At 53.0% G+C, this 27,426-nt stretch overlaps 2 protein-coding genes and 1 long non-coding RNA gene across 3 annotated transcripts; all 3 read right to left on the bottom strand.

Moving 5' to 3' along the window:
• Positions 1-170: 170 nt before the first annotated feature.
• LOC107312247 (uncharacterized) lies at positions 171-27,426 on the bottom strand. Its single transcript, XM_085540963.1, has 12 exons — positions 25,470-27,426; positions 21,917-22,012; positions 21,124-21,134; positions 19,603-19,811; positions 19,381-19,510; positions 8,821-10,858; positions 5,118-5,363; positions 3,403-3,570; positions 3,101-3,152; positions 2,944-2,983; positions 2,762-2,851; positions 171-2,395 (listed from the first exon to the last, which is right to left on the bottom strand). The coding sequence occupies exons 1-12, from the start codon at positions 27,405-27,407 to the stop codon at positions 388-390; spliced, it is 7,026 nt and encodes a 2,341-aa protein (XP_085397089.1). The 5' UTR covers positions 27,408-27,426; the 3' UTR covers positions 171-387.
• On the bottom strand, positions 16,438-19,057 carry LOC146761571 (uncharacterized). Its single transcript, XM_085542208.1, has one exon. It carries the CDS (start codon positions 19,048-19,050, stop codon positions 17,113-17,115), a length of 1,938 nt encoding a protein of 645 aa, XP_085398334.1. The 5' UTR covers positions 19,051-19,057; the 3' UTR covers positions 16,438-17,112.
• LOC146761570 (uncharacterized) lies at positions 25,033-25,354 on the bottom strand. Its single transcript, XR_014944259.1, has 2 exons — positions 25,258-25,354; positions 25,033-25,140 (listed from the first exon to the last, which is right to left on the bottom strand). It is a non-coding gene; the product is annotated as an uncharacterized LOC146761570 (long non-coding RNA).

The raw sequence follows: 27,426 nt of genomic DNA, 5'->3' as shown, positions 1-27,426 counted from the left end.
GTGGTCCTGGCAGGGATCTGCTGCTCACTGGGTCCATGTCCCTCACTGGATGGTTCTGCCCCTGGAAATGAACAAAGGGAAGAGCAAATCAGCCAAACTGGGCTGGCACTGGGCCTGAGTCAAAGAGAGCGTAGCTGCTCTTTGAACTTCCAAGTAGCAGCCACGTGGATTGGCTCACCATGACCAGCAGGAGCTGGTGCTCCCAGGTGCCCAGGTCTCCTCACACTCTGATTCAGTCATTTGCTGTCTCCATGCTTGCCTGGCACCTGGTTCTGATGTTGCCTGATGCTCCTGTTGAGGACGTCTCAGCCCCAAATACCACAGAGTCCTCCCCTATTGCCTCCTGAGATGGTTGCAGCCTTTCCCTGGGAGTTGTGAGCTGTGTCCTTAATCCCGAGGCGAGACTTGGCTGTCCATGGCTGGTCCTCTTCCTTGGGGCTCCTCACTTCCCTTCTTCCTGATTTTGGAACATAGGGCTTTGCCTGCATCTAGAAGCTTGGCCCATGCCCTCTGGAGGCAAAGGAGGATGGGGGTGATGCAGCCATAGCAGCTTGGCAAAGATGGTGTGCCTGTCACTGAGCTCCTGTCCGTGGCTGACTGACATTTGGGCAGGTGCTGTGCTTGTGACAGTGAGGTCCTGGTAGGGGCCTGCTGGAACAGAAGCGTCCTCTGCTGGACTGTAGTGATTGATACAAAGTATCTGTAGATACGAGCCCTCATTGGCTGCTGGACAGCATCAGCAGTCTGATTCTGGCCTTGATCGCTTTTGGCCCCTTCCCCAGATGGATGTTTCTCGCCCACTGCCTCGTCCCCTCCTGTGCCTGCTGCTGCAGTTGCAAGTGGAGCTGAAGTCCAGGTGCCTTCTCTGCCAGGCGCACCACGTCCTTGGGCTTCGCTGCACTTGGGGCAGAGCCTTCTGGGCCTCACTCTGTCCTGCCTGTGTCCCTTACCATTCTGTGTGTCTTTCTGTGTTCTGCACAGCGTGGATACGGGACACTCAGCTGCTGGCTCCGAACTTCTGTGCCTAGCTTCATCCTGGGACTGCTCCAGCCAGGAAGCCAGCAGCTGGTTCAGCTGGTTTTCAGCCCTTGTGCCGACCCTGTAGAAGTCTGTAAGTGCTTTGAGTGTCTCTTCCAGGCTGGTCCCTTCATGGTGTTGAGGTGGTGGCACAGCTGTGGCAGTGTCCTTACTCAAAGCCTCTTCAATCTGTGGGGCATTATTTCCTGCAGGAGCAGTCCTGCCTTGTGACAGCTCCTGGACCCCTGTGTTGCCCCCGCTGGGCACGGTTGGGATCTCAGTGTCCTGTCCTGCATTCTCCAGAGGAGCTCCCTCGATCTGTGGCACTGTCTGCTCTTTCTGGATGGAAAAGGAGGGACCAAGATCATCCTCTTCTGTCATAGTGCCCTTCTCCTCTGTGAAGCTGACAGGACAGATTTTCTTTATGGCTTTTCTGCTGCTGCTGACTGTTCTTCTACATGTCCCACTCGTATGGGATCTCACCAGATCTTCCTGAGGATACTCTCCTGCCACTATCATGAAAGCTGACAGAGAGTAGGCAGGCATCTGTGTTCCTCTTGTGCACTTTTTCACAGGGGCTATGGACTTTTTCTTTGAGCCAGGGGGCTTCACTGCCCTCTTCCAGGTGCGAGCGTGCCTGTTCCAGCACAGGAAGGGCGAGCGGTAGGGCTCCACATTGTTGCTGTGTGGAGAAGGATGGCAGTCTTGTAGCTCCTGGTTGGTCTCTGAGAACTTCTTGTAGGAGGCCAGAACCTTCTCTGGTAGCCCAAAGCACCGCTGTATCTGCAGTTTTACCAGGTGCTGCTCCAGCTGCCTTTTCACAGCCTCATCCAGGAGCAGCGGCTTCCACACTCTGGGCACCACCTCCATCTGAGGGGCTGAGCTTTCCTGCGCTTTTTGGGGCTCAAGTGCATCCGAAAGCATGAGGCCCGGCTGGGCTGTGGCAGCATGACCCGAAGCTGCTCCAAGCAAAGGAGGAGGAGTGCTCAGGGTTAGCTGTTCCATGCAGCTGCCTTCATGCGCACTGACAGAAGTACAGTAGCCTTCCCTGGGAAGGGCCAGAAGGGCTCCCGAAGAGCAGCCATCTTCTGTTGCTGCATCGTCAGCAAGGGAGCTGTCGTTCCAGGATAGAGAGGCCCTTGAAGAGCACACAGCTCCCATTGCCTCGACAGGCGTGAGGGACTCATCACTCCTAGAGGACAGGGAGACCTCTGAGGGGCTGCGGGCTCCCACTGCCATATTGGAGGTGAGGGCCTTGTTCCCCCTCACATCAAGAGACTCCCTCGAAGAGCTGGAGTTTTCTGCTGCCTTCATGGAAGTGAGAGAGCTGTCACTGCAAGAGAAGTCATTGGCGTCTTCTGACATCTCCATGATTGCACTGTGGGAGAAGGGATAATGTCATGCTTTGATTCAGGACTGCTGAGCGCCTCACGACTGTCCTGCTGTTTCAGAGGAGCTGACAGGCTGCGTTACGGACGTGGAGACCAACCCAGTGTGTGCCTGAGGTCCCTCCATGCCTGCTGCAATCAGAAGCTCAGGAGGGGCAGACAGCACTGTCAAGCTCTGCTGCACCTGGGTGGTAAATCCATTGATGCTGCAGTGGCACTGCCCCTTGTATTTTAGGTCTGTGGATTTTGCCATGGCCTCCCCTCATCATTTTCCTGTGTCAGTGTCCCATGTCCTATCCCCAACTCCATCCCCAACCCAAGCCCATCTTCACCGCCTTCCTCTCCCGTGATCTCACATTTGCAAGCGTCTGTGTAGTATCTTAAGTCTTCTCTGCATTTGACGGAATGCTGCACGTATATCTGCCATATCTGGTATTGTGGAAGAGCTGAGGAAGGGCAGAGGGCAGCATTAGTGGGACCTCCCTGTGTAGGATGTGACCAGAGGGAGCTATCATACTTCAGGGAGTTAACTACTTACAGTGTCCTTGAGTACTGTAGAGCATTGTGGAGGTCCGCAGCTGTTGGTAGAAGACAGAGAGTGAACGGATGGAGAGACCCTCCCTGATGGAGCCACGGGCATGTGGGTCCCCAGGAGTTGTCTTTGCAGGGCACCTGTCCTTGCCCATGCTTCTCACCTCTGTTATTCTCCACGTTGTCTCTGCAGCAGTACCACCTTGGCCTCCCACCCTGTATGGGCACAGAAAGCAGTGAGTGAGAGGGGAACGTCCCCAGCAGCCTCAGAGGCACCCACCAACCCAGGGCACAGCCAGGCCTGTGCTTGCCCCGGGACTCCTGGCTGAGCCTGGCCAGGCCCTGCTGGGACACAGCCTCTCCTCCCAGTCAGTGCCCCCAGCCCAGCCCTGGGGATGGCCCTGGCCCCCAACATTCCCCCTCACTGTATTGCAGAGCCTGGGTCAGCACCAGCCCTGACTCCTACCTTCCACTTCCACAAAGTCAAAATGAATACAAGCAACAATAGGATCAGCGTGATCCAGAGCATACAATAGAGGATAACATCCTCCAGTCTGAGGAAGAGGCAGATTCCCCAGAAAGTATCCATGCCTGTGACATGCAGAGAGCCAAGCAATCGAGCTCCTCTCTTCAGTCACCTCATGGGCAAAGTGGTGCCCAGCCTCACTCCGCCCAAATGTTGGGTTGTCCCTTTTGTGATGTGGATTGCCATGTCACCAGCTGGGGTCTATGGCAACGTTTGTGATGCAAGAACAGCGGGGTGTGGCACAGCTCAGACAGCTTAGCCTAGCGGGCCCATGGCCAGCCCACCCAGTGTCTCGCTCCAATTTACAGGAGGGAAGCAAGGTTCTTTGATTTGTGTATATACCCGGCGTGAGATTATGAAGCAACGGTTCAAATGTTGGTCCAACCAATTTATTAAAGTCTTAGCCGTTTTTAGGGAGGTGGCGAAGGGAAGGTAGGCGATAGGGAGCGTAGGAAATATAAGCAAGGAGACTTTTCAGAGAGCAAAAGAGATAGTCACCACCATGGGTCCAGCGAGGTACACAGTAGGTCCGTTGATCTCAGGAACTCGTCTGATCACCGCTGGGGATGGGAGACAGCCAGGGTGCTCAGGGGTTCTTCCGACGAGGTTTTCCCCTCAGGGAATTCTTCGTCAAAGGTGTCTTTGGGAGTTTGTCTCCAAAGTCCCCAGTTTAGCGAGGGCCTTTTATCCCCCATTTTGGTGGGGGTTTTTCTTCTTCTTTGAAGTTTAACTCAGCATTTTTGGGAACGTATCTCGAGCAAACACTGAACTTCCAAACAAGCAGGTAAACACACTTTGTAATAGGGTTTTAAACCAGCTTTTGTGACATTCCTGGCCCACAGATAAGCCAGCAAGGAGGGGGGGGGGGGGGGGCTCTGTTGCCAGACACAAGCATTATCGCCTTCTGCAGTGGTCAGCACCTTCGAGCAGCACCCCTGAAGAAGACTGCTCATTCTGCTTCTGCTTATCTTTGCAATCATAAGCAGAGGTACTGTGGCACAACAACACCCACCATTCACCCTCCTAGACAGTTAGCAGTCGCCAATCAGAGTCTTATCATCAGAAAGGCCTCACGAAGCAAGCTTTGAGACAATAAAAGAAAAACAGTTCAGCCCTTTACACTCAGCACTAAGACCCGGCCCTGTGCAGGGCCACGCAAAGCCTGTGCCTCTCACCAGGACGGACTGAATCCCGAGCCCAGTGCCGTGCTCCCACTTTGGAGAGCCCATGAAACAAGGCAATGATGGCCATCCTGCTGCTGCATGCCCTTCCCCAATGTTTGCTCTTCCAGTGGGGTCCCTCCCCATTCTCAGTAGGTCTGTCTTTGATTGATTTATACATTTTTTTTTATTTTTTTTTTTAACCAAAGGGAACATTTTTCCCCTTTGTTGAAAGGAAAGGTTCCCTCCACGCATCGTGCTAATGATGCCTCTTGGAGTAAGTGGATTGTGCTGATTACACATTGAGCTTGGATGGGGAACCTCAGCAATCCAGTGATCCTAGAGGTGATCATAGACTGGCCTGAAGGCAAAAGGTTTAGAACATCACCAGCTGAAGAAGTATCACGTGCTAAAGAGGTCCCACCATATAGTGAACTACCAGAAAATAAAATTTGCCCTTTTCACTGATGAATCATCACAGTATCACAGTGTTACAGTCTCTTGTGGGTAGGAAGGGACCTTAGAGATCATCGAGTCAAACCCCAAGGGATTCGAACCTCGTGTGTAGCAGAGCGGCACTTCTACCACTTGCACCACAGGGGAGATTCGAACCCAGGCCACCGGTGTTGCAAGCGACACTTCTACCACTGTGCCACTGGGGCAAATTATGTTGTATTCTGGGGAAGCATTACAGATTGAAGGCTGCTGTGTGGAGCCCTGCATGAATAGTTGCAGAGGCCCCTGAAGGTAAAGGAGAATCAAGTCAGTTTGCAGAACTAAAGGCTGTCCAGCTGGCCTTGGATGTTGATGAACGGGAGAGGTGGCCAGTGCTTTACCTTCTTATTTTTTTTATTTTATTTAGAGTCCACACTGCCTGTTAAAGCCTCATGTGGAAGGCGGATCCCATGTCAGGCACCTGGAGAACCATCCTAATCCCTCTGCCCCAAAAGGCACCAGCAGAGCTGCCCACCTTGTCCCTGCTAGCACATACGAGCAGTGAGCTGGCAACTTAAGATCGGCTGGCAAGGCGGGGTGGTGGAGTTGCTCTTTATGTGAGAGAGCAGCTAGAATGTATTGAACTCCATCTGGGGGAGAGTAATGTAGAAGTCGAGAGCTTGTGGGTGAGAATCAAGGGCCAGGCTTGCAAAGGGACAGTGTTGTGGGTGTGTACTACAGGCCTCCTGATCAGGAGGAGGAGGTTGATGAGGCTTTCCATAAGCAACTTCCATAAGCAGCTGGAATTAGCGGCACGCTCCCAGGCACTGTTACTTATGGGGGATTTCAATTATCCAGATATTTGCTGGATGACCAACACGGCTAGGCATGCGCTGTCCAGACAATTCTTGCAGTCCTTTGAAGATAACTTCCTGATGCAGGTGGTAGAGGAACCGACGCAGAGTGGGGCGTTGCTGGACCTCATTCTCACCAATAAGGAAGGACTTGTTAAGGAAGTAAAAGTTGGGGGCAGTTTGGGATGTAGTGACCATGAGATGGTGGAGTTTGAGATCCTGAGTGAAGGAAGCAAAGCAAAAAGTAGGATTGCTACCCTGGACTTTAGGAGAGCCAACTTTGATCTCCTTCGGGACCTATTTGGGGCTATCCCGTGGGCCAGGGTGCTAGGAAGCAAGGGGGCCTGTGAGAGCTGGTTAGCGTTTAAACGGCTCTTCTTCCAAGCTCAGGATTGGTGCGTCCCTGTGACTAAGAAATCGGGAAAAGGTGCAAGGAGACCTGCGTGGATGAGTAAGGAGCTCATGTGCAAGCTCCGCGGAAAGAAGAAAGTACATGATATGTGGAAAAAGGGTCTGACCACTTGGGAACAATACAAGAATGTAGTCAGGGACTGCAGAGATGCGACCAGGAAGGCCAAAGCCCACCTGGAGTTGAATCTAGCTAAGGAGATAAAGGATAATAAAAAAGGCTTTTTTAGATATGTTAACAGCAAAAGGAAGGCTAGGGAGAATGTGGGCCCCATACTAAGTGAGGGGGGCGCTCTGGTAACGGGGGACGCTGACAAGGCGGATATACTGAATGCCTTCTTCGCTTCTGTCTTTAGTGAAAGGGCTCTCCCTCAGGAATCCTGGACCCTGGAGGTTGATGAGACAGTCCGGGGAATGGAAGATTTCCCTTTAGTCAGGGAAGAGGTGGTCCGTGAGTGCCTAGGAAACATTAAGGTCCATAAATCCATGGGACCTGATGGGGTGCATCCGCGGGTGCTGAGAGAGCTGGCGGAGGTCGTTGCTGAGCCGCTCTCTGTAATCATTCAGAGGTCTTGGAGAACTGGGGAGGTGCCTGAAGACTGGAGGACGGCCAATGTCACTCCAGTCTTCAAAAAGGGCAAGAAGGAAGACCCGGGTAACTATAGGCCAGACAGCCTCACCTCTGTCCCAGGGGAGGTGATGGAACAGCTTGTGCTGGATGCCATCTCCAGACAACTGGGTGATAAGGAGGCTATCATGAGTACCCAGCATGGGTTCACCAAGGGGAGATCGTGCTCGACCAACCTGGTGACCTTTTATGAAGATGTCACTAGCTGGGTGGACAGAGGGAGGGTGGTAGATGTTGTCTACCTTGATTTCAGTAAGGCTTTTGATACTGTCCCCCATGACATCCTTATAACAAAGCTGAGGAAGTATGGGATAGATGAGTGGACGGTGAAGTGGGTCGAGAATTGGCTGACTGGCAGAGTGCAGAGGGATGTTGTTGGCGGTGCAGTGTCTGGCTGGAGGCCTGTAACTAGCGGTGTCCCCCAGGGGTCTGTACTGGGTCCGGTCTTGTTCAACATCTTCATCAACGACCTTGATGAGGGGATAGTGACCACCCTCAGCAAGTTTGCTGATGACACGAAGTTGGGAGGATTGGCTGACACGCCTGAAGGCTGTGCTGCCATTCAGCGAGACCTGGACAGGCTGGAGAGCTGGGCAGTAAGAAACCGGATGAGGTTTAACAAAAGCAAGTGTAGAGTCTTGCACCTGGGCAGAAATAATTGCATGCACCAGTACAGGCTGGGGGAAGACCTGCTGGAGAGGAGCTCTGCAGAGAGGGACCTGGGCGTCCTGGTGGACGACAGATAGACCATGAGCCATCAGTGTGCCCTTGTATCCAAAAAAGCTAGTGACATACTGGGGTGTATCAAAAAGAGCGTTTCCAGCAGGTCGAAGGAGGTGATCCTCCCCCACTACTCTGCCCTGGTGAGGCCTCATCTGGAATATTGTGTCCAGTTCTGGGCTCCCCAGTACAAAAAAGACAGGGCTCTCTTGGAAAGAGTCCAGCGGAGGGCCACTAAGATGGTGAAGGGCCTGGAGCATCTCCCCTATGAGGAGAGACTTAGGGAACTGGGTCTGTTTAGCCTTGAGAAAAGAAGGCTGAGAGGGGACTTGATTCAGGTTTATAAATAGCTGAGGTGTGGGAGCCATAGTGGTGAGGCTGGTCTGTTTTCAGTAGTGCATGGGGATAGGTCTAGGGGTAATGGGATGAAAGGACAGCATAGGAAGTTCCGCACGAATGTGCGGAAGAAATTCTCTACAGTGAGGGTGACGGAGCACTGGAACAGGCTGCCCAGGGAGGTGGTGGAGTCTCCTTCTCTGGAGATATTTAAGACCCGTCTGGACGCCTACCTGTGTGACGTGGTGTAGGGAGCCTGCTTTGGCAGGGGGGTTGGACTCGATGATCTCTAGAGGTCCCTTCCAACCCCTACAATTCAGTGATTCTCTGATTCTGTAACACTGCTCCTCCACAGGAAAGAAGAGACATCTGTGAGCACATTTTTAGGGATGATTATTATTTTTATTTAGACAGCTCCTGTTCCTTGGTGGTCTTGGCAGGGATCTGCTGCTCACTGGGTCCATGTCCCTCACTGGATGGTGCTGCCCCTGGAAATGAACAAATAGATGAGCAAATCAGCCAAACTGGGCTGGCACTGGGCCTGAGTCAAAGAGAGAGTAGCTGCTCTTTGAACTTCCAAGTAGCAGCCACGTGGATTGGCTCACCATGACCAGCAGGAGCTGGTGCTCCCAGGTGCCCAGGTCTCCTCACACTCTGATTCAGTCATTTGCTGTCTCCATGCTTGCCTGGCACCTGGTTCTGATGTTGCCCGTTGCTCCTGTTGAGGACGTCTCAGCCCCAAATACCACAGAGTCGTCCCCTATTGCCTCCTGAGATGGTTGCAGCCTTTCCCTGGGAGTTGTGAGCTGTGTCCTTAATCCCGAGGCGAGACTCGGCTGTCCATGGCTGGTCCTCTTCCTTGCGGCTCCTCACTTCCCTTCTTCCTGATTTTGGAACATAGGGCTTTGCCTGCATCTAGAAGCTTGGCCCATGCCCTCTGGAGGCAAAGGAGGATGGGGGTGATGCAGCCATAGCAGCTTGGCAAAGATGGTGTGCCTGTCACTGAGCTCCTGTCCGTGGCTGCCTGACATTTGGGCAGGTGCTGTGCTTGTGACAGTGAGGTCCTGGTAGGGGCCTGCTGGAACAGAAGTGTCCTCTGCTGGACTGTAGTGATCGATATCATATATCTGTAGATACGAGCCCTCATTGGCTGCTGGGCAGCAACAGCAGTCTGATTCTGGCCTTGATCGCTTTTGGCCCCTTCCCCAGATGGATGTTTCTCGCCCACTGCCTCGTCCCCTCCTGTGCCTGCTGCTGCAGTTGCAAGTGGAGCTGAAGTCCAGGTGCCTTCTCTGCCAGGCGCACCACGTCCTTGGGCTTCGCTGCACTTGGGGCAGAGCCTTCTGGGCCTCACTCTTTCCTGCCTGAGTCCCTTACCATTCTGTGTGTCTTTCTGTGTTCTGCACAGCGTGGCAATGGGACAGTCAGCTGCTGGCTCCGAACTTCTGTGCCCAGCATCGTCCTGGGACTGCTCCAGCCAGGAAGCCAGCAGCTGGTTCACCTGGTTTTCAGCCCTTGTGCCGACCCTGTAGAAGTCTGTAAGTGCTCTGAGTGTCTCTTCCAGGCTGGTCCCTTCATGGTGTTGAGGTGGTGGCACAGCTGTGGTAGTGTCCTTACTCAAAGCCTCTTCAATCTGTGGGGCATTATTTCCTGCAGGAGCAGTCCTGCCTTGTGACAGCTCCTGGACCCCTGTGTTGCCCCCGCTGGGCATGGTGGGGATCTCAGTGTCCTGTCCTGCCTTCTCCAGAGGAGCTCCCTCGATCTGTGGCACTGTCTGCTCTTTCAGGATGGAAAAGGAGGGACCAAGATCATCCTCTTCTGTCATAGTGCCCTTCTCCTCTGTGAAGCTGACAGGACAGATCTTCTTTATGGCTTTTCTGCTGCTTCTAACTATTCTTCTACATGTCCCACTCGTCTGGGATCTCACCAGATCTTCCTGAGGATACTCTCCTGCCACTATCATGAAAGCTGACAGAGAGTAGGCAGGCATCTGTGTTCCTCTTGTGCACTTTTTCACAGGGGCTTTGGTCTTTTTCTTTGGGCCAAGGGGCTTCACTGCCCTCTTCCTGGTGCGATCGTGCCTGTTCCAGCACAGGAAGGGCGAGCGGTAGGGCTCCACATTGTTGCTGTGTGGAGAAGGATGGCAGTCTTGTAGCTCCTGGTTGGTCTCTGAGAACTTCTTGTAGGAGGCCAGAACCTTCTCTGGTAGCCCAAAGCACCGCTGTATCTGCAGTTTTACCAGGTGCTGCTCCAGCTGCCTTTTCACAGCCTCATCCAGGAGCAGCGGCTTCCACACTCTGGGCACCACCTCCATCTGAGGGGCTGAGCTTTCCTGCGCTTCTTGGGGCTCAAGTGCATCCAAAAGCATGAGGTCCGGCTGGACCGTGGCAGCATGACCCGAAGCTGCTCCAAGCAAAGGAGGAGTGCTCAGGGTTCGCTGCTCCATGCAGCTGCCTTCATGCGCACTGACAGAAGTACAGTAGCCTTCCCTGGGAAGGGCCAGAAGGGCTCTCGAAGAGCAGCCAGCTTCTGTTGCTGCATCGTCAGCAAGGGAGCTGTCGTTCCAGGATGGAGAGGCCCTTGAAGAGCACACAGCTCCCATTGCCTCGACAGGCGTGAGGGACTCATCACTCCTTGAGGACAGGGAGACCTCTGAGGGGCTGCGAGCTCCCACTGCCACATTGGAGGTGAGGGCCTTGTTCCCCCTCACATCAAGAGACTCCCTCGAAGAGCTGCTTTTGGCATCTTCTGACATCTCCATGATTGCACTGTGGGAGAAGGGGATAATGTCATGCTTTGATCCAGGACTGCTGAGCGCCTCACGACTGTCCTGCTGTTTCAGAGGAGCTGACAGGCTGCGTTACGGAGGTGGAGACCAACCCAGTGTGTGCCTGAGGTACCTCCACGCCTGCTGCAATCAGAAGCTCAGGAGGGGCAGACAGCACTGTGAGGCTCTGCTGCACCTGCGTGGTAAATCCATTGATGCTGCAGTGGCACTGCCCCTTGTATTTTAGGTCTGTGGATTTTGCCATGGCCTCCCCTCATCATTTTCCCTTATCAGTCTCCCATGTCCTATACCAACTCCATCCCCAACCCAAGCCCATCTTCACCGCCTTCCTCTCCCGTGATCTCACATTTGCAAGCGTCTGTGTAGTATCTTAAGTCTTCTCTGCATTTGACGGAATGCTGCACGTATATCTGCCATATCTGGTATTGTGGAAGAGCTGCAGAAGGGCAAAGGGCAGCATTAGTGGGACCTCCCTATGTACGAGGTGACCAGAGGGAGCTATCATACTTCAGGGAGTTAACTACTTACAGTGTCCTTGAGTACTGTAGAGCATTGTGGAGGTCCGCAGCTGTTGGTAGAAGACAGAGAGTGAACGGATGGAGAGACCCTCCCTGATGGAGCCACGGGCATGTGGGTCCCCAGGGGGTGTCTTTGCAGGGCACCTGTCCTTGCCCATGCTTCTCACCTCTGTTATTCTCCACGTTGTCTCTGCAGCAGTACCACCTTGGTCTCCCACCCTGGGCACAGAAAGCAGTGAGTGAGAGGGGAACGTCCCCAGCAGCCTTAGAGGCACCCACCAACCCAGGGCACAGCCAGGCCTGTGCTTGCCCCGGGACTCCTGGCTGAGCCTGGCCAGGCCCTGCTGGGACATGGCCTCTCCTCCCAGACAGTGCCCCAAGCCCAGCCCTGGGGATGGCCCTGGCCCCCAACATTTCCCCTCCCTGTGTTTCAGAGCCTGGGTCAGCACCAGCCCTGATTCCTACCTTCCACTTCCACAAAGTCAAAATGAATACAAGCAACGATAGGATCAGCGTGATCCAGAGCATACAATAGAGGATAACATCCTCCAGTCTGAGGAAGAAGCAGATTCCCCAGAAAATATCCATGCCTGTGACATGCAGAGAGCCAAGCAATCGAGCTCCTCTCTTCAGTCACCTCATGGGCAAAGTGGTGCCCAGCCTCACTCCGCCCAAATGTTGGGTTGTCCCTTTTGTGATGTGGATTGCCATGTCACCAGGTGGGGTCTATGGCAACGTTTGTGATGCAAGAACTGTGGGGTGTGGCACAGCTCAGCCAGCTTAGCCCAGCAGGGTCATATCCAGCCCACCCCAGCACTAAGACCCGGCCCTGTGCAGGGCCACGCAAAGCCTGTGCCTCTCACCAGGACGGACTGAATCCCAGGCCCTGTGCCCTGCTCCCACTTTGGAGAGCCCATGAAACAAGGCAATGATGGCTGTGCTACTGCTGCATGCCCTTCCCCAGTGTTTGCTCTTCCAGTGGGGTCCCTCCCCATTCTCAGTAGGTCTGTATTTGATTGATTTATACATTTTTATTTTTTTTTTAACCAAAGGGTGCATTTTCCCCCTTTGTTCAAAGGAAAGGTTCCCTCCACGCATCGTGCTAATGATGCCTCTTGGAGTAAGTGGATTGTGCTGATTACACATTGAGCTTGGATGGGGAACCTCAGCCATCCAGGGATCCTAGAGGTGATCATGGACTGGCCTGAAGGCAAAAGGTTTAGAACATCACCAGCAGAAGAAGTATCACGTGCTAAAGAGGTCCCACCATATTGTGAACTACCAGAAAATAAAATTTGCCCTTTTCACTGATGAATCATCACAGTATCACAGTATCACAGTCTCTTGTGGGTAGGAAGTGACCTTAGAGATCATCGAGTCAAACCCCTGGGATTTGAGCCTCCTGTGTAGCAGAGCGACACTTCTACCACTGCACCACTGGGGCAAATCGCGTCGTATTCTGGGGAAGCATTACAGATTGAAGGCTCCTGTGTGGAGCCCTGCATGAATAGTTGCAGAGGCCCCTGAAGGTAAAGGAGAATCAAGTCAGTTTGCAGAACTAAAGGCTGTCCAGCTGGCCTTGGATGTTGATGAATGGGAGAGGTGGCCAGTGCTTTATCTTCTTATTTTTTTTTATTTTATTTAGAGTCCACACTGCCTCTTAAAGCCTCATGTGGAAGGCGGATCCCATGTCAGGCACCTGGAGAACCATCCTAATCCCTCTGCCCCAAAAGGCACCAGCAGAGCTGCCCACCTTGCCCCTGCTAGCACATACGAGCAGTGAGCTGGCAACTTAAGATCGGCTGGCAAGGCGGGGTGGTGGATTTGCTCTTAATGTGAGAGAGCAGCTAGAATGTATTGAACTCCATCTGGGGGAGAGTAATGTAGAAGTCGAGAGCTTGTGGGTGAGAATCAAGGGCCAGGCTGGCAAAGAGACAGTGTTGTGGGTGTGTACTACAGGCCTCCTGATCAGGAGGAGGAGGTTGATGAGGCCTTCCATAAGCAACTTCCATAAGCAGCTGGAATTAGCGGCACGCTCCCAGGCACTGTTACTTATGGGGGATTTCAATTATCCAGATATTTGCTGGACGACCAACACAGCCAGACATGCGCAGTCCAGACAATTCTTGCAGTCCTTTGAAGATAACTTCCTGATGCAGGTGGTAGAGGAACCGATGCGGAGTGGGGCACTGCTGGACCTCATTCTCACCAATAAGGAAGGACTTGTTAAGGAAGTAAAAGTTGGGGGCAGTTTGGGATGTAGTGACCATGAGATGGTGGAGTTTGAGATCCTGAGAGAAGGAAGCAAAGCAAATAGTAGGATTGCTACCCTGGACTTTAGGAGAGCTAACTTTGATCTCCTTTGGGACCTATTTGGGGCTATCCCGTGGGCCAGGGTGCTAGAAAGCAAGGGGGCCTGTGAGAGCTGGTTAGCGTTTAAACGGCTCTTCTTCCAAGCTCAGGATCGGTGCGTCCCTGTGACTAAGAAATCGGGAAAAGGTGCAAGGAGACCTGCGTGGATGAGTAAGGAGCTCATGTGCAAGCTCCGCGGAAAGAAGGAAGTACATGATATGTGGAAAAAGGGTCTGACCACTTGGGAACAATACAAGAATGTAGTCAGGGACTGCAGAGATGCGACCAGGAAGGCCAAAGCCCACCTGGAGTTGAATCTAGCTAAGGAGATAAAGGATAATAAAAAAGGCTTTTTTAGATATGTTAACAGCAAAAGGAAGGCTAGGGAGAATGTGGGCCCCATACTAAGTGAGGGGGGCGCTCTGGTAACGGGGGACGCTGACAAGGCGGATATACTGAATGCCTTCTTCGCTTCTGTCTTTAGTGAAAGGGCTCTCCCTCAGGAATCCTGGACCCTGGAGGTTTATGAGAGAGTCCGGGGAATGCGAGATTTCCCTTTAGTCAGGGAAGAGGTGGTCCGTGAGTGCCTTGGAAACATTAAGGTCCATAAATCCATGGCACCTGATGGGGTGCATCCGCGGGTGCTGAGAGAGCTGGCGGAGGTCGTTGCTGAGCCGCTCTCTGTAATCTTTCAGAGGTCTTGGAGAACTGGGGAGGTGCCTGAAGACTGGAGGACGGCCAATGTCACTCCAGTCTTCAAAAAGGGCAAGAAGGAAGACCCGGGTAACTATAGGCCAGTCAGCCTCACCTCTGTCCCAGGGAAGGTGACGGAACAGCTTGTGCTGGATGCCATCTGTGAAGGACAGAACTGGTTTTCTTTTGTTGTCTCAAAGCTTGCTTCATGAGGCCTTCCTGATGATAAGACTCTGACTGGCGACTGCTAACTATCTAGGAGGGTGAATGGTGGGTGTCATTGTGCCATAGTGTTTCTGCTTACGATTGCAAAGATAAGCAGAAGCAGGACGAGCAGTCTTCTCAGGGGTGCTGTTCGAAGGAGCGGACCACTGCAGAAGGTGATAACGCTTGTGTCCGGCAACAGAGACCCCCTCTTCCTTCCTTGCTGGCTCATCTGTGGCCAGGAATGTCACAAAAGCTGGTTGTAAATCATCTTTCGAGAAGTGTTTGCCTATTTGTTCAGAAGTTTGGTATTTCCCCCAAAAATGCTGAGCTGCAATTCTCAGACTTCGAAGAGGAAAATTCCCACCGAAATGGGGGATAAAAGGCCCTCGCTAAACTGGGGACTTTGGAGACAAACTCCCGAAGACACCTCTGACGGAGAATTCCCTGAGGGGAAAACTTTGTCGGAAGAACCCCTGAGCTCCCTGGCTGTCTCCCATCCCCCGCGGTGATCAGACGAGTTCCTGAGATCAACGGACCTACTGCGTACCTCGCTGGACCCACGGTGGTGACTATATCTCTTTGCTATCTGCAAAGACTCCTTGCTTATATTTCCTACTTTCCCTATCGCCTACCTTCCCTTCCCCATCTCCCTAAAAACGGCTAGGACTTTAATAAACTGGTTGGACCAACATTTGAACCGTTGCTTCTTAATCTCACGCCAGGTATACACATATCAAAGAACCTTGCCTCCCTCCTACAAATTGGAGCGAGACACCATCTCCAGACATCTGGGTGATAAGGAGGCTATCATGAGTACCCAGCATGGGTTCACCAAGGGGAGGTCGTGCTCGACCAACCTGGTGACCTTTTATGAAGATGTCACTAACTGGGTGGACAGAGGGAGGGTGGTAGACGTAGTCTACCTTGATTTCAGTAAGGCTTTTGATACTGTCCCCCATGACATCCTTATAACAAAGCTGAGGAAGTATGGGATAGATGAGTGGACGGTGAAGTGGGTTGAGAATTGGCTGACTGGCAGAGTGCAGAGGGTTGTTGTTGGCGGTGCGGTGTCTGGCTGGAGGCCTGTAACTAGCGGTGTCCCCCAGGGGTCTGTACTGGGTCCGGTCTTGTTCAACATCTTCATCAACGACCTTGATGAGGGGATAGTGGCCACCCTCAGCAAGTTTGCTGATGACACTAAGTTGGGAGGATTGGCTGACACGCCTGAAGGCTGTGCTGCCATTCAGCGAGACCTGGACAGGCTGGAGAGCTGGGCAGTAAGAAACCGGATGAGGTTTAACAAAAGCAAGTGTAGAGTCTTGCACCTGGGCAGAAATAATTGCATGCACCAGTACAGGCTGGGGGAAGACCTGCTGGAGAGGAGCTCTGCAGAGAGGGACCTGGGCGTCCTGGTGGACGACAGATAGACCATGAGCCATCAGTGTGCCCTTGTATCCAAAAAAGCTAGTGACATACTGGGGTGTATCAAAAAGAGCGTTTCCAGCAGGTCGAAGGAGGTGATCCTCCCCCTCTTCTCTGCCCTGGTGAGGCCTCATCTGGAATATTGTGTCCAGTTCTGGGCTCCCCAGTACAAAAAAGACAGGGATCTCTTGGAAAGAGTCCAGCGGAGAGACACAAAGATGGTGAAGGGCCTGGAGCATCTTTCCTATGAGGAGAGACTTAGGGAACTGGGTCTGTTTAGCCTTGAGAAAAGAAGGCTGAGAGGGGACTTGATCCAGGTTTATAAATACCTGAGGTGTGGGAGCCATAGTGGTGAGGCTGGTCTCTTTTCAGTAGTGCGTGGGGATAGGACTAGGGGTAATGGGATGAGGCTACAGCATAGGAAGTTCCGCACAAATGTGCGGAAGAACTTCTTTACAGTGAGGGTGACGGAGCACTGGAACAGGCTGCCCAGGGAGGTGGTGGAGTCTCCTTCTCTGGAGATATTTAAGACCCGCCTGGACGCCTACCTGTGTGATGTGGTGTAGGGAGCCTGCTTTGGCAGGGGGGTTGGACTCGATGATCTCTAGAGGTCCCTTCCAACCCCTACAATTCAGTGATTCTCTGATTCTGTAACACTGCTCCTCCACAGAAAAGAAGAGACATCTGTGAGCACATTTTTAGGGATGATTATTATTTTTATTTAGACAGCTCCTGTTCCTTGCTGGTCCTGGCAGGGATCTGCTGCTCACTGGGTCCATGTCCCTCACTGGATGGTGCTGACCCTGGAAATGAACAAAGGGAAGAACAAATCAGCCAAACTGGGCTGGCACTGGGCCTGAGTCAAAGAGAGAGTAGCTGCTCTTTGAACTTCCAAGTAGCAGCCACGTGGATTGGCTCACCATGACCAGCAGGAGCCTGTGTTCCCAAGTGCCCAGGTCTCCTCACACTCTGATTCAGTCATTTGCAGTCTCCATGCTTGCCTGGCACCTGGTTCTGATGTTGCCCGTTGCTCCTGTTGACGACGTCTCAGCCCCAAATACCACAGAGTCGTCCCCTATTGCCTCCTGAGATGGTTGCAGCCTTTCCCTGGGAGTTGTGAGCTGTGTCCTTAATCCCGAGGCGAGACTTGGCTGTCCATGGCTGGTCCTCTTCCTTGAGGCTCCTCACTTCCCTTCTTCCTGATTTTGGAACATAGGGCTTTGCCTGCATCTAGAAGCTTGGCCCATGCCCTCTGGAGGCAAAGGAGGATGGGGGTGATGCAGCCATAGCAGCTTGGCAAAGATGGTGTGCCTGTCACTGAGCTCCTGTCCGTGGCTGACTGACATTTGGGCAGGTGCTGTGCTTGTGACAGTGAGGTCCTGGTAGGGGCCTGCTGGAACAGAAGCGTCCTCTGCTGGACTGTAGTGATTGATACAAAGTATCTGTAGATACGAGCCCTCATTGGCTGCTGGGCAGCATCAGCAGTCTGATTCTGGCCTTGATTTTTGGCCCCTTCCCCAGATGGATGTTTCTCGCCCACTGCCTCGTCCCCTCCTGTGCCTGCTGTTGCAGTTGCAAGTGGAGCTGAAGTCCAGGTGCCTTCTCTGCCAGTCGCACCACGTCCTTGGGCTTCGCTGCACTTGGGGCAGAGCCTTCTGGGCCTCACTCTGTCCTGCCTGTGTCCCTTACCATTCTGTGTGTCTTTCTGTGTTCTACACACTGTGGCAATGGGACACTCAGCTGCTGGCTCCGAACTTCTGTGCCAAGCACCGTCCTGGGACTGCTCCAGCCAGGAAGCCAGCAGCTGGTTCACCTGGTTTTCAGCCCTTGTGCCGACCCTGTAGAAGTCTGTAAGTGCTCTGAGTGTCTCTTCCAGGCTGGTCCCTTCATGGTGTTGAGGTGGTGGCACAGCTGTGGCAGTGTCCTTACTCAAAGCCTCTTCAATCTGTGGGGCATTATTTCCTGCAGGAGCAGTCCTGCCTTGTGACAGCTCCTGGACCCCTGTGTTTCCCCCGCTGGGCACAGTGGGGATCTCAGTGTCCTGTCCTGCCTTCTCCAGAGGAGCTCCCTTGATCTGTGGTACTGTCTGCTCTTTCAGGATGGAAAAGGAGGGACCAAGATCATCCTCTTCTGTCATAGTGCCCTTCTCCTCTGTGAAGCTGACAGGACAGATCTTCTTTATGGCTTTTCTGCTGCTTCTAACTATTCTTCTACATGTCCCACTCGTCTGGGATCTCACCAGATCTTCCTGAGGATACTCTCCTGCCACTATCATGAAAGCTGACAGAGAGTAGGCAGGCATCTGTGTTCCTCTTGTGCACTTTTTCACAGGGGCTATGGACTTTTTCTTTGAGCCAGGGGGCTTCACTGCCCTCTTCCTGGTGCGAGCGTGCCTGTTCCAGCACAGGAAGGGCGAGCGGTAGGGCTCCACATTGTTGCTGTGTGGAGAAGGATGGCAGTCTTGTAGCTCCTGGTTGGTCTCTGAGAACTTCTTGTAGGAGGCCAGAACCTTCTCTGGTAGCCCAAAGCACCGCTGTATCTGCTGTTTTACCAGGTGCTGCTCCAGCTGCCTTTTCACAGCCTCATCCAGGAGCAGCGGCTTCCACACTCTGGGCACCACCTCCGTCTGAGGGGCTGAGCTTTCCTGCGCTTCTTGGGGCTCAAGTGCATCCGAAAGCATGAGGTCCGGCTGGACCGTGGCAGCTTGACCCGAAGCTGCTCCAAGCAAAGGAGGAGAGCTCAGGGTTAGCTGTTCCATGCAGCTGCCTTCATGCGCACTGACAGAAGTACAGTAGCCTTCCCTGGGAAGGGCCAGAAGGGCTCTCGAAGAGCAGCCAGCTTCTGTTTCTGCATCATCAGCAAGGGAGCTGTCGTTCGAGGATGGAGAGGCCCTTGAAGAGCACACAGCTCCCATTGCCTCGACAGGCGTGAGGGACTCATCAGTCCTTGAGGACAGGGAGACCTCTGAGGGGCTGCGGGCTCCCACTGCCATATTGGAGGTGAGGGACTTGTTCCCCCTCACATCAAGAGACTCCCTCGAAGAGCTGCTTATGGCGTCTTCTGACATCTCCGTGATTGCACTGTGGGAGAAGGGATAATGTCATGCTTTGATCCAGGACTGCTGAGCGCCTCACGACTGTCCTGCTACTTCAGAGGAGCTGACAGGCTGTATTACAGAGGTGGAGACCAACCCAGTGTGTGCCTGAGGTCCCTCCATGCCTGCTGCAATCAGAAGCTCAGGAGGGGCAGACAGCACTGTCAGGCTCTGCTGCACCTGGGTGGTAAATCCATTGATGCTGCAGTGCTTGTATTTTAGGTCTGTGGATTTTGCCATGGCCTCCCCTCATCATTTTCCCTTATCAGTCTCCCATGTCCTATCCCCAACTCCATCCCCAACCCAAGCCCATCTTCACCGCCTTCCTCTCCCGTGATCTCACATTTGCAAGCGTCTGTGTAGTATCTTAAGTCTTCTCTGCATTTGATGGAATGCTGCACGTATATCTGCCATATCTGGTATTGTGGAAGGTCTGCAGAAGGGCAGAGGGCAGCATTAGTGGGACCTCCCTATGTAGGATGTGACCAGAGGGAGCTATCATACTTCAGGGAGTTAACTACTTACAGTGTCCTTGAGTACTGTAGAGCATTGTGGAGGTCCGCAGCTGTTGGTAGAAGACAGAGAGTGAACGGATGGAGAGACCCTCCCTGATGGAGCCACGGGCATGTGGGTCCCCAGGGGGTGTCTTTGCAGGGCACCTGTCCTTGCCCATGCTTCTCACCTCTGTTATTCTCCACGTTGTCTCTGCAGCAGTACCACCTTGGCCTCTCACCCTGTATGGGCACAGAAAGCAGTGAGTGAGAGGGGAACATCCCCAGCAGCCTCAGAGGCACCCACCAACCCAGGGCAGAGCCAGGCCTGTGCTTGCCCCGGGACTCCTGGCCGAGCCTGGCCAGGCCCTGCTGGGACACGGTCTCTCCTCCCAGTCAGTGCCCCAGCCCAGCCCTGGGGATGGCCCTGGCCCCCAACATTCCCCCTCCCTTTGTTGCAGAGCCTGGGTCAGCACCAGCCCTGACTCCTACCTTCCACTTCCACAAAGTCAAAATGAATACAAGCAACGATAGGATCAGCGTGATCCAGAGCATACAATAGAGGATAACGTCCTCCAGTCTGAGGAAGAAGCAGATTCCCCAGAAAGTATCCATGCCTGTGACATGCAGAGAGCCAAGCAATCGAGCTCCTCTCTTCAGTCACCTCATGGGCAAAGTGGTGCCCAGCCTCACTCCGCCCAAATGTTGGGTTGTCCCCTTTGTGATGTGGATTGCCATGTCACCAGCTGGGGTCTATGGCAACGTTTGTGATGCAAGAACAGCGGGGTGTGGCACAGCTCAGACAGCTTAGCCTAGCGGGCCCATGGCCAGCCCACCCAGTGTCTCACTCCAATTTACAGGAGGGAAGCAAGGTTCTTTGATTTGTGTATATACCCGGCGTGAGATTAAGAAGCAACGGTTCAAATGTTGGTCCAACCAATTTATTAAAGTCCTAGCCGTTTTTAGGGAGGTGGCGAAGGGAAGGTAGGCGATAGGGAGAGTAGGAAATATAAGCAAGGAGTCTTTTCAGAGAGCAAAAGAGATAGTCACCACCATGGGTCCAGCGGGGTACACAGTAGGTCCGTTGATCTCAGGAACTCGTCTGATCACCGCTGGGGATGGGAGACAGCCAGGGAGCTCAGGGGTTCTTCCGACGAGGTTTTCTCCTCAGGGAATTCTTCGTCAAAGGTGTCTTTGGGAGTTTGTCTCCAAAGTCCCCAGTTTAGCGAGGGCCTTTTATCCCCCATTTTGGTGGGGGTTTTTCTTCTTCTTTGAAGTTTGACTCAGCATTTTTGGGAACGTATCTCGAGCAAACACTGAACTTCCAAACAAGCAGGTAAACACACTTTGTCATAGGGTTTTAAACCAGCTTTTTTGACATTCCTGGCCCACAGATAAGCCAGCAAGGAGGGGGGTCTCTGTTGCCAGACACAAGCATTATCGCCTTCTGCAGTGGTCAGCTCCTTCGAGCAGCACCCCTGAAGAAGACTGCTCATCCTGCTTTTGCTTATCTTTGCAATCATAAGCAGAGGTACTGTGCCACAACAACACCCACCATTCACCCTCCTAGACAGTTAGCAGTCGCCAATCAGAGTCTTATCATCAGAAAGGCCTCACGAAGCAAGCTTTGAGACAATAAAATAAAAACAGTTCAGCCCTTTACACTCAGCACTAAGACCCAGCCCTGTGCAGGACCACTCAAAGCCTGTGCCTCTCACCAGGACGGACTGAATCTCAGGCCCTTTGCTGTGCTCCCACTTTGGAGAGCCCATGAAACAAGGCAATGATGGCCATCCTGCTGCTGCATGCCCTTCCCCAATGTTTGCTCTTCCAGTGGGTTCCCTCCCCATTCTCAGTAGGTCTGTCTTTGATTGATTTATACTTTTTTTTTTATTATTATTTTTTGACCAAAGGGAACATTTTCCCCCTTTGTTCAAAGGAAAGATTCCCTCCACGCATCATGCCAATGATGCCTCTTGGAGTAAGTGGATTGTGCTGATTACACAGTGAGCTTGGATGGGGAACCTCAGCCATCCAGGGATCCTAGAGGTGATCATGGACTGGCCTGAAGGCAAAAGGTTTAGAACATCACCAGCAGAAGAAGTATCACGTGCTAAAGAGGTCCCACCATATTGTGAACTACCAGAAAATAAAATTTGCCCTTTTCACTGATGAATCATCACAGTATCACAGTGTTACAGTCTCTTGTGGGTAGGAAGTGACCTTAGAGATCATCGAGGCAAACCCCCGGGATTCGAACCTTGTGTGTAGCAGAGCGACACTTCTACCACTTGCACCACAGGGGAGATTCGAACCCAGGCCACCGGTGTTGCAAGCGGCACTTCTACCACTGCACCACTGGGGCAAATCGCTTCGTATTCTGGGGAAGCATTACAGATTGAAGGCTCATGTGTGGAGCCCTGCATGAATAGTTGCAGAGGCCCCTGAAGGTAAAGGAGAATCAAGTCAGTTTGCAGAACTAAAGGCTGTCCAGCTGGCCTTGGATGTTGCTGAACGGGAGAGGTGGCCAGTGCTTTACCTTCTTATTTTTTTTATTTTATTTAGAGTCCACACTGCCTCTTAAAGCCTCATGTGGAAGGCGGATCCCATGTCAGGCACCTGGAGAACCATCCTAATCCCTCTGCCCCAAAAGGCACCAGCAGAGCTGCCCACCTTGCCCCTGCTAGCACATACGAGCAGTGAGCTGGCAACTTAAGATCGGCTGGCAAGGCGAGGTGGTGGAGTTGCTCTTTATGTGAGAGAGCAGCTAGAATGTATTGAACTCCATCTGGGGGAGAGTAATGTAGAAGTCGAGAGCTTGTGGGTGAGAATCAAGGGCCAGGCTGGCAAAGGGACAGTGTTGTGGGTGTGTACTACAGGCCTCCTGATCAGGAGGAGGAGGTTGATGAGGCCTTCCATAAGCAACTTCCATAAGCAGCTGGAATTAGCGGCATGCTCCCAGGCACTGTTACTTATGGGGGATTTCAATTATCCAGATATTTGCTGGATGACCAACATGGCCAGGCATGCGCAGTCCAGACAATTCTTGCAGTCCTTTGAAGATAACTTCCTGATGCAGGTGGTAGAGGAACCGACGCAGAGTGGGGCACTGCTGGACCTCATTCTCACCAATAAGGAAGGACTTGTTAAGGAAGTAAAAGTTGGGGGCACTTTGGGATGTAGTGACCATGAGATGGTGGAGTTTGAGATCCTGAGTGAAGGAAGCAAAGCAAAAAGTAGGATTGCTACCCTGGACTTTAGGAGAGCCAACTTTGATCTCCTTCGGGACCTATTTGGGGCTATCCCGTGGGCCAGGGTGCTAGAAAGCAAGGGGGCCTGTGAGAGCTGGTTCGCGTTTAAACGGCTCTTCTTCCAAGCTCAGGATCGGTGCGTCCCTCTGACTAAGAAATCGGGAAAAGGTGCAAGGAGACCTGCGTGGATGAGTAAGGAGCTCATGTGCAAGCTCCGCGGAAAGAAGGAAGTACATGATATGTGGAAGAAGTGTCTGACCGCTTGGGAACAATACAAGAATGTAGTCAGGGACTGCAGAGATGCGACCAGGAAGGCCAAAGCCCACCTGGAGTTGAATCTAGCTAAGGAGATAAAGGATAATTAAAAAGGCTTTTTTAAATATGTTAACAGCAAAAGGAAGGCTAGGGAGAATGTGGGCCCCATACTAGGTGAGGGGGGCGCTCTGGTAACAGGGGACGCTGACAAGGCGGATATACTGAATGCCTTCTTCGCTTCTGTCTTTAGTGAAAGGGCTCTCCCTCAGGAATCCTGGACCCTGGAGGTTGATGAGAGAGTCTGGGGAATGGGAGATTTCCCTTTAGTCAGGGAAGAGGTGGTCCGTGAGTGCCTAGGAAACATTAAGGTCCATAAATCCATGGGACCTGATGGGGTGCATCCGCGGGTGCTGAGAGAGCTGGCGGAGGTCGTTGCTGAGCCGCTCTCTGTAATCTTTCAGAGGTCTTGGAGAACTGGGGAGGTGCCTGAAGACTGGAGGACGGCCAATCTCATTCCAGTCTTCAAAAAGGGCAAGAAGGAAGACCCGGGTAACTATAGGCCAGTCAGCCTCACCTCTGTCCCAGGGAAGGTGATGGAACAGCTTGTGCTGGATGCCATCTCAAGACAATTGGGTGATAAGGAGGTTATCAGGAGTACTCAGCATGGGTTCACCAAGGGGAGGTCGTGCTCGACCAACCTGGTGACCTTTTATGAAGATGTCACTAGCTGGGTGGACAGGGGGAGGGCGGTAGATGTAGTCTACCTTGATTTCAGTAAGGCTTTTGATACTGTCCCCCATGACATCCTTATAACAAAGCTGAGGAAGTATGGGATAGACGAGTGGACGGTGAAGTGGGTCGAGAATTGGCTGACTGGCAGAGTGCAGAGGGTTGTTGTTGGCGGTGCGGTGTCTGGCTGGAGGCCTGTAACTAGTGGCGCCCCGCAGGGGTCTGTACTGGGTCCAGTCTTGTTCAACATCTTCATCAACGACCTTGATGAGGGGATAGTGACCACCCTCAGCAAGTTTGCTGATGACACGAAGTTGGGAGGATTGGCTGACACGCCTGAAGGCTGTGCTGCCATTCAGCGAGACCTGGACAGGCTGGAGAGCTGGGCAGTAAGAAACCGGATGAGGTTTAACAAAAGCAAGTGTAGAGTCTTGCACCTGGGCAGAAATAATTGCATGCACCAGTACAGGCTGGGGGAAGACCTGCTGGAGAGGAGCTCTGCAGAGAGGGACCTGGGCGTCCTGGTGGACGACAGATAGACCATGAGCCATCAGTGTGCCCTTGTAGCCAAAAAAGCCAATGGCATACTAGGGTGTATTAAAAAGAACGTGTCCAGCAGGTTGAAGGAGGTGATCCTCCCCCTCTACTCTGCCCTGGTGAGGCCTCATCTGGAATATTGTGTCCAGTACTGGGCTCCCCAGTACAAAAAAGACAGGGATCTCTTGGAAAGAGTCCAGCGGAGAGACACAAAGATGGTGAAGGGCCTGGAGCATCTCCCCTATGAGGAGAGATTTAGGGTCCTGGGTCTGTTTAGCCTTGAGAAAAGAAGGCTGAGAGGGGACTTGATTCAGGTTTATAAATAGCTGAGGTGTGGGAGCCATAGTGGTGAGGCTGGTCTCTTTTCAGTAGTGCGTGGGGATAGGTCTAGGGGTAATGGGATGAAAGGACAGCATAATAAGTTCCGCACGAATGTGCGGAAGAAAATCTCTACAGTGAGGGTGACGGAGCACTGGAACAGGCTTCCAAGGGGGGTGGTGGAGTCTCCTTCTCTGGAGATATTCAAGACCTGCCTGGATGCCTACCTGTGCGACGTGGTGTAGGGAGCCTGCTTTGGCAGGGGGGTTGGACTCGATGATCTCTAGAGGTCCCTTCCAACCCCTACAATTCAGTGATTCTGTGATTCCGTAACTGTGCTCCTCCACAGGAAAGAAGAGACATCTGTGAGCACATTTTTAGGGATGATTATTATTTTTATTTAGACAGCTCCTGTTCCTTGCTGGTCCTGGCAGGGATCTGCTGCTCACTGGGTCCATGTCCCTCACTGGATGGTGCTGCCCCTGGAAATGAACAAAGAGAAGAGAAAATCAGCCAAACTGGGCTGGCACTGGGCCTGACTCAAAGAGAGAGTAGCTGCTCTTTGAACTTCCAAGTAGCCGCCACGTGGATTGGCTCACCATGACCAGCAGGAGCCTGTGTTCCCAGGTGCCCAGGTCTCCTCACACTCTGATTCAGTCATTTGCAGTCTCCATGCTTGCCTGGCACCTGGTTCTGATGTTGCCCGTTTTTCCTGTTGAGGACGTCTCAGCCCCAAATACCACAGAGTCCTCCCCTATTGCCTCCTGAGATGGTTGCAGCCTTTCCCTGGGAGTTGTGAGCCGTGTCCTTAATCCCGAGGCGAGACTTGGCTGTCCATGGCTGGTCCTCTTCCTTGAGGCTCCTCACTTCCCTTCTTCCTGATTTTGGAACATAGGGCTTTGCCTGCATCTAGAAGCTTGGCCCATGCCCTCTGGAGGCAAAGGAAGATAGGGGTGATGCAGCCATAGCAGCTTGGCAAAGATGGTGTGCCTGTCACTGAGCTCCTGTCCGTGGCTGACTGACATTTGGGCAGGTGCTGTGCTTGTGACAGTGAGGTCCTGGTAGGGGCCTGCTGGAACAGAAGAGTCCTCTGCTGGACTGTAGTGATAGATATCATATATCTGTAGATACGGGCCCCCATTGGCAGCTGGGCAGCATCAGCAGTCTGATTCTGGCCTTGATTGCTTCTGGCCCCTTCCCCAGATCGATGTTTCTCGCCCACTGCCTCGTCCCCTCCTGTGCCTGCTGCTGCAATTACAAGTGGAGCTGAAGTCCAGGTGCCTTCTCTGCCAGGCACACCACGTCCTTGGGCTTCGCTGCACTTGGGGCAGAGCCTTCTGGGCCTCACTCTGTCCTGCCTGAGTCCCTTACCATTCTGTGTGTCTTTCTGTGTTCTGCACACTGTGGCAATGGGACACTCAGCTGCTGGCTCTGAACTTCTGTGCCCAGCATCGTCCTGGGACTGCTCCAGCCAGGAAGCCAGCAGCTGGTTCACCTGGTTTTCAGCCCTTGTGCCGACCCTGTAGAAGTCTGTAAGTGCTCTGAGTGTCTCTTCCAGGCTGGTCCCTTCATGGTGTTGAGGTGGTGGCACAGCTGTGGCAGTGTCCTTACTCAAAGCCTCTTCAATCTGTGGGGCATTATTTCCTGCAGGAGCAGTCCTGCCTTGTGACAGCTCCTGGACCCCTGTGTTGCCCCCGCTGGGCACGGTGGGGATCTCAGTGTCCTGTCCTGCATTCTCCAGAGGAGCTCCCTTGATCTGTGGTACTGTCTGCTCTTTCAGGATGGAGAAGGAGGGACCAAGATCATCCTCTTCTGTCATAGTGCCCTTCTCCTCTGTGAAGCTGACAGGACAGATCTTCTTTATGGCTTTTCTGCTGCTTCTAACTATTCTTCTACATGTCCCACTTGTCTGGGATCTCACCAGATCTTCCTGAGGATACTCTCCTGCCACTATCATGAAAGCTGACAGAGAGTAGGCAGGCATCTGTGTTCCTCTTGTGCACTTTTTCACAGGGGCTTTGGTCTTTTTCTTTGGGCCAAGGGGCTTCACTGCTCTCTTCCTGGTGCGAGCGTGCCTGTTCCAGCACAGGAAGGGCGAGCGGTAGGGCTCCACATTGTTGCTGTGTGGAGAAGGATGGCAGTCTTGTAGCTCCTGGTTGGTCTCTGAGAACTTCTTGTAGGAGGCCAGAACCTTCTCTGGTAGCCCAAAGCACCGCTGTATCTGCAGTTTTACCAGGTGCTGCTCCAGCTGCCTTTTCACAGCCTCATCCAGGAGCAGCGGCTTCCACACTCTGGGCACCACCTCCATCTGGGGGGCTGAGCTTTCCTGCGCTTCTTGGGGCTCAAGTGCATCCGAAAGCATGAGGTCCGGCTGGACCGTGGCAGCATGACCCAAATCTGTTCCAAGCAAAGGAGGAGTGCTCAGGGTTCGCTGCTCCATGCAGCTGCCTTCATGTGCACTGACAGAAGCGCAGTAGCCTTCCCTGGGAAGGGCCAGAAGGGCTCTCGAAGAGCAGCCAGCTTCTGTTGCTGCATCGTCAGCAAGGGAGCTGTCGTTCCAGGATGGAGAGGCCCTTGAAGAGCACACAGCTCCCATTGCCTCGACAGGCGTGAGGGACTCATCACTCCTTGAGGACAGGGAGACCTCTGAGGGGCTGCGGGCTCCCACTGCCATATTGGAGGTGAGGGACTTGCTCCCCCTCACATCAAGAGACTCCCTCGAAGAGCTGGAGTTTTCTGCTGCCTTCATGGAAGTGAGAGAGCTGTCA

This window comes from Coturnix japonica, chromosome 3, assembly GCF_054131305.1.
Source record: "Coturnix japonica strain WE chromosome 3, WE-NBRP24, whole genome shotgun sequence".
NCBI lineage: Eukaryota > Metazoa > Chordata > Aves > Galliformes > Phasianidae > Coturnix > Coturnix japonica.
The sequence above is the reverse complement of the archived record's forward strand: the minus strand, read 5'-3'. Positions and strand labels throughout refer to the sequence as shown.